Source organism: Triticum aestivum, chromosome 7A, assembly GCF_018294505.1.
Source record: "Triticum aestivum cultivar Chinese Spring chromosome 7A, IWGSC CS RefSeq v2.1, whole genome shotgun sequence".
Classification (NCBI taxonomy): Eukaryota; Viridiplantae; Streptophyta; class Magnoliopsida; order Poales; family Poaceae; genus Triticum; species Triticum aestivum.
This window is the reverse complement of record NC_057812.1, coordinates 639,029,909-639,035,908: the sequence shown is the minus strand read 5'-3', so window position 1 is coordinate 639,035,908 and position 6,000 is coordinate 639,029,909. Positions and strand designations below refer to the sequence as shown.

Sequence of the window (6,000 nt, the reverse complement as noted above, 5' to 3'; positions counted from 1 at the left end):
TCATGCATTTCAGAAAATGTTAGTAAAACAATCATGAACTTGTTTTTTTTTGCGGTTAAACAATCATGAACTTGTTTCCGGATTTCAAAAAATACTCATTGATTTAAAAACAATCACGAGTTCCAAATCATGAATTTATAAAATGTTTGTGCATTTGAAATATGCTCGTGATTTCAAAAATTGTTCACAGCGGTTTCTAAAACTAGGGAGGAAAACTGACGTTTGCGAGCAGGAACCGCGGAGGATACTCACCGCTCAGCTCGGGCGATTCTGTCGCCGCCATCATAATGCCCTGAAACACCCACCTTCTTCTGCCATCGATGCGGCAGAGCAGGTGCGTAGGACGATCGAGTCGCTCTCACTACAGCGGCCAACAGCACCTACACGACACACCAACACCAAAACCAAAAACCAAACAGGAAAAGGTGCTCTGCACCGCATCGCAATACCGAGCGCATGGATGCATGATTGCTGATCCTGCCGTCACGCCACTCACCTCACCTCATCTCACCTGCCATCGCCCCCCTTATCCCGAACCCCAAATCCCTCTCTGTTCTCGGGTCTCTCTCGCCTCGCCGAACAACATGGGCTCCGACTTCAAGGCCATCCCTCTGATCGGTATGTCATCTGTTAATAAATTCTTTTATCTCTGGAAAGTTGTTGCTCCGTGCAAGATTCGGATTCTGAGAATCCGGGGTCGATTCCCCATCCCTTCAGAAAGGGAAATTCTGAGGTGCCGGAATTCAGAATGAATCCTGCCGGCCTCGCAGTCCCGGCCGTAGCAACAGCCGAGTGATCGCGGGTCATTCGGAACTCTGCATCCTGTCTGAAGCGGCGAAACAGAAATCTCTCACTCTAAATCAGATGATGAAAGGTTGCGTTCTCCTCTTTGCATGATCAGATATCAGCCCGCTCGTCGAGAAGATCGATGACCCTGCCATGGCCGGCGACGAGGGTCTGCTCGACGTCGTCCGGATGCTGGACGACGCTTGCAGGGAGGCCGGGTTCTTCTATGTGGTAATGATCATTCGTTCAACTTTCTGATGGCAATTGATTTGGACCTCTAAGCAGACTATATAAACAAGAAAGTGATTGCTTATACTCTGTTGTTGTGTTGTTGTGGTACCTCAACTGAATGTGGAAATAAATAGTTTCATTAAGTGGTAGCTAAAATGGTGTGCTGTCATCAATAAAAATGTGTGTGTCATGTTCAGTTGTTTTGTGCAGCTGGCCTTTCCCATTCTGTTTTATGAACAGAATTGGTTCTGGATGCTGCTCAACTCATCGGTTGAGTGCTAATTAACCATGCTGAAAATGATGTCTGCATTATTAACAGAAAGGCCATGGGATTTCAGAGTCGCTAATGACGGAAGTCAGGGATATCACACGCAAATTCTTTCACCTCCCTCGTGAGGAAAAACTGAAGATCAAAATGACACCTCAGAGTGGATATAGGTGTGATGTCTAAATAATAACTTAACTTTTCTTGTAGCTTGTAGTTTGGTCCTTGAAAAACATCTACATATGCAAATGAACTTTCTTATCATCTATCGTCAGAGGGTATCAGAGAGTGGGAGAAAATGTTACCAAGGGTAAACCTGATATGCATGAAGCAATTGATGTAAGTTTTACCACCGTCCGAGTACTCTCACCGTCCCTACAATTTCTTATCTTTCTTGTTTACATTGTTCTGTTTTTTGAGATAAATCATTAGAACAACAATTGCAGTGCTACACGCCTATCGAACCGGGCAGATATGGAGATCTTGCTAAACCAATGGAAGGATCTAATTTGTGGTATGTTTGCAACTTCCATTCTCTGTTTTTCTTTGGAGATCCCTTTTCTCAGTTTTTCTTTAGGGATCCTTTCTCTGTTCTTTGTTCTGAAGATACATCTTAGAGCGCCGTTATTGCATTTTTAAACAGTTTGCTGCCTACTTTTTCTTTATAAATCAGAAAATCCTGTATTTTTTTTATACACCTATCGACTTCTAAACTTTTACTGATGTCAATATGTTCACAATAAAGAATCCCCCTTTACTACTTAATACTCCCTCCGTCGCATAATATAAGACATTTTTTGACACTACACTTTTTATACACCTATCGATTTCTAAACTTTTACTGATGTCAATATGTTCACAATAAAGAATCTCCCTTTACTACTTAATACTCCCTCCGTCGCATAATATAAGACGTTTTTTGACACTACACTCAGAGGGAGTGCGTTTTAAAGAACTGAATAGTTTATCTTCCATGCAGGCCAGATTACCCATCAAATTTTGACGCGCTGCTGGAAAACTATATAAGCCTTCTACGAGGTCCACTTATCTGAATCATTTTGCTTATTCTTTTATGCTCGTCGATCGTCCCTAACAGTGTTTGTGACGCCATTCTTCAATTCAGATCTTTCAAGGAAGATCATGAGAGGCATAGCCTTGGCACTGGGTGCGCCGTTGGATGCCTTCGAAGGCGGAGTGGCGGGCGATGCTTTCTGGGTTCTCAGGTTAATTGGCTATCCAATCTCAGATGACATCCCACAAGAGGAGCGCACTGATATTGGATGGTAAGCACACATACACCCTAAAAAGGAAGTTATCTTGTGGCATATGTGGATACATCTTACTCTGTTTTTCTTCTCTATTCCAGTGGAGCTCATACAGATTATGGTGAGTACACCTCTCTTGGTTTTACATCAGTGTCTTGTGTTTAAGAAAAGTCAATACCAGTATAATCTGCTTGCTTCTTAGGAAAACCATCTATAGTATTCTTAGGAAAATTATAGAAAAATCCTGCAAATATTTTTTTCTCATTCTATTAAACTGCAGGTCTTCTGACATTAGTGAATCAGGATGATGATATCTGTGCTCTTGAGGTACATGTTCCTTCACTAGAACACATATCTTGTATTATCCATTTATGCCCTCTCCTTCCTCTGTAATGAAGCAAAGGAGTTGATCTGCTGAAACTGTTTGGCAATTGGGTATCAGGTCAGAAACCAGTCCGGTGAGTGGATATACGCCAAGCCGGTCCCGGGAACCTTCGTTTGCAACATCGGGGACATGCTGAAGGTTTCTTTATTTGCAACTACACTAACATTTTATCTATTTTGGCATTGATTATTTTCTTTTAGCAACCTTATTAATTATAAATCATCTTATGTGCTTTCAGGTTTGGTCGAATGGGATATACCAGCCCACGCTCCACAGAGTCGTCAACAACTCCCCTCGCTACCGTGTATCTGTCGCCTTCTTCTATGAGGTATATGCAGCCGAACTTCGACTGAGTTGCTTATACTTAATTTTCCCTTTTTTCTGAAACAAATTGCACGTATTGACGTATATGCAGTCGAACTTCGACGCTGCGGTGGAACCTGTAGAGTTCTGCCGGGAGAAGACGGGCGGCGTTGCCAAGTATGAGAAGGTGGTGTATGGGGAGCACCTAGTGCAGAAAGTCCTCACCAACTTCGTCATGTAAACAGTTTGGGGGAAAAAAATTCTGTAGCTGTACTGAAAATGATCCATCAATAAAACCCATCGACAAATCAGCCTCCTTTCTGGTGGGACAAACTAACTGTCCCGGTGTATCGTGACCAGGCAAGGCAGCGCATGAGGATTTCCTCTCATCTGGCTTTCTCCCTTTGCTTGCGTTCTGCGGATCGAACCCTCACAAGTGGTTCACAATCCGTAAGCACACAATCCTCCGTGTAATTTTGTGACGACAATGGAAATGCAACCACCAATATGTCTTGTTGTTACTCCACTCTGCTCATCCTGAAACGCTTTCAATCTCTGAGTTATGTTTTGAGTTCAGAAACAAAGTTCAGAACCAAATCACATGACGACATGCACAAGAAAAAAATTGCATATTTGTGCCAGTGAGATACCGAGAATTCAGACATTATTCAATTCCATCTTGTTTGTTGGGGGCCGACAGATGTGCTTTGGCCGCGGTACAGAAACGGACAACGGTGGGTGGCCATCATGCTGCATACCAACCACCACATTCAACATGAACAAGGTACATTTCTTCGGTTAATTCATCTTCCGCTGTTTCGTTTGGGTTGCTGATGTGATGTTTCTTTTGCTGGATTGCCTTCCATCTTCGTCAGTGTGTGTGTGTGCTCTCTAAATCTAACTGCAGCAGCAGAAGAAACAAATCAAATATAGCTGTGCTGTTCCTGACCTACAAACAGTTTGGTAGGATTCAGAAATGAAAATTTTAAACTTGATTTGGTTGGGGTGAGCCTGCCCAGGCAGTAGTGCAACATACTGGGCGACACATAAGGGACCCAATGGCAAGCCATTATGGTGGTCCCTCCCCCACAAAAAATAAATTTAATATCATTGTGGGCACATGGCCCACATATCAGATATTAAACTGATAAGAACAGATACTACACTTGATCTTAGCCAAAAGGCCGAGAAAGGTATGATTTGCAACGTTGCCCTGCCCCTCTATTTGTAGCCTCCTACCCTCCTGTGTCCTCTCCTCGCCTAGCGAGGTGGTACTAAACGAGCTGCTCACGCCTGACGGTGCAATGCCACCAAACCAGCCTCTTGCGTGGGCCTGGCCTTTTTGCCGAGGCCTATATTCCGGGCCTGATTTGCGCCTGGCTAAACGAGTAACTCGCGCCTCTTGCTGTTTTGCGAACGCCACGGCTCGAGGGGCAACTGCGGAGCTATGTATGTACAGCGGCTCAATTCCCCATCCTTTCTGAAAGGGAAATTCTGCAGTGCATTCATGAGTTATTCAGAATATATGTTGCTGCAGTCTTCTCTGAATTCACGAGTTATTATTCAGAGATTCCCCACCCCCTCTGAACTCAGCAGACCGGATGTTGGAGCTTGACGGAACAAGTAGTTCTCCTTGAGGACATGCAACTGATCGATATATGTTTATCCTTGGAAATTTCTCTTTTCGGTACCAGCCGTGTATATCTGAAAAGCGAGTTCTCTTTTCCTCTTTGCATGATCGGATATAAGCCCGCTCGTTTACAAGATCGATGATCTTGCACGGCCGACGACGAGGGTTTGCTCGACATCATCCGAATGCTGGACGACTCTTGCAGGGATGCCGGATTCTTCTATGCGGTAATCACTCGTTCAACTTTGTGATGCCAAGTAATTTGGACCTCTAAGCGGACTATGTAAACTGGAAAAGGCTTGTTCATACTCATTTTTTATGTTTCTGTGGTATCTCAACTGAACAAGGAAAATGGAAATAAACATCATCAATGTTGTGCTGCCATCAATAGTAGAGTGTAAAATGCTCTCTGTGTGTGCGTGTGTGTGTGATGTTCAGTAGTTCTGTGCAGCTGGTCTTTCCCCTTCTGTTTTATGAGCAAAACTGGTTCTGGATGCTGCTCAACTCATCTGTTGAGTGCTAATTAACCATGGAAAATGATGTCTGTGTATTATCAACAGAAAGGCCATGGGATTTTGGACTCACTAATGATGGAAGTCTGGGACGTCACACGGAAGTTCTTTCAGTTCCCTCACGAGCTATAAAAACTTGACTTTTCTTGTAGCTTGTTGTTTGGTCCTTGGAAAACCTCTGCATATGTAAATGAACTTTCTTATGGTCAATTGTCACTTCGTCAGAGGATATCAGAGAGTGGGAGAAAATGTTACCAAGGGTAAACCTGATACGCACGAAGCAATTGATGTAAGTTTACATCTGTCTCTGAATTTCTTGTCATGATTGTTTAAATTATTCTGTTTTTTTAGCTAAACCATTAGAACAAAAAATTGCAGTGCTACACACCTATAGAACCGGGCAGATATGGTGATCTTGCTAAACTAATGGAAGGATCTAATTTGTGTGTTTTCAACTTCCTTTCTCTGTTCTTCTTTAGGGGTCCCTTCTCGGTTCTTTGTTCTGAAGGTATATTTTAGAGCACCGTGATCGCATTTTTTGAAAAACCGTTCACTACCTGTTTTTTTTTGTGCATTAGAAAATCCTGTAACATTATTATACACCTATCAATATTTATTGATGT

The 6,000-nt window shown here is 43.0% G+C and overlaps 1 protein-coding gene, 1 non-coding gene and 1 pseudogene across 3 annotated transcripts; 2 read left to right on the top strand and 1 right to left on the bottom strand.

Annotated features, from left to right (window-relative positions):
- The first annotated feature begins 347 nt into the window (after positions 1 to 347).
- Positions 348 to 3,568, top strand: LOC123148857 (2-oxoglutarate-dependent dioxygenase 33). 2 transcript variants are annotated; one of them, XM_044568370.1, is made up of 12 exons: positions 362 to 618; positions 902 to 1,017; positions 1,337 to 1,455; positions 1,558 to 1,621; positions 1,729 to 1,796; positions 2,262 to 2,320; positions 2,406 to 2,565; positions 2,649 to 2,668; positions 2,828 to 2,874; positions 2,990 to 3,070; positions 3,171 to 3,260; positions 3,348 to 3,568. In XM_044568370.1, exons 1-12 carry the CDS (start codon positions 465 to 467, stop codon positions 3,474 to 3,476), a joined length of 1,107 nt encoding a protein of 368 aa, XP_044424305.1. In that variant the 5' UTR covers positions 362 to 464; the 3' UTR covers positions 3,477 to 3,568. The 2 variants fall into 2 exon arrangements, with proteins under 2 accessions (XP_044424306.1, XP_044424305.1); XM_044568371.1 differs by lacking the exons at positions 1,337 to 1,455; positions 1,558 to 1,621 and having other exon boundaries at positions 348 to 618.
- A 667-nt stretch (positions 3,569 to 4,235) lies between these two features.
- On the bottom strand, positions 4,236 to 4,432 carry LOC123155064 (U2 spliceosomal RNA). The gene has a single exon (XR_006477195.1). It is a non-coding gene; the product is annotated as a U2 spliceosomal RNA (small nuclear RNA).
- The window catches only part of LOC123153624 (2-oxoglutarate-dependent dioxygenase 33-like), a 90,070-nt pseudogene continuing 88,425 nt past the window's right edge, over positions 4,356 to 6,000 (top strand).

What these genes read in the sequence shown, in the direction of transcription:
- LOC123148857 (XM_044568370.1), top strand. Translation starts at nt 465, where the DNA reads ATGATTGCTGATCCTGCCGTCACGCCACTCACCTCACCTCATCTCACC. An exon ending in ATGATATCTGTGCTCTTGAG is followed by an intron (nt 2,875 to 2,989) that starts GTACATGTTCCT and finishes ATTGGGTATCAG; the next exon opens with GTCAGAAACCAGTCCGGTGA. An exon ending in CTGTCGCCTTCTTCTATGAG is followed by an intron (nt 3,261 to 3,347) that starts GTATATGCAGCC and finishes ACGTATATGCAG; the next exon opens with TCGAACTTCGACGCTGCGGT.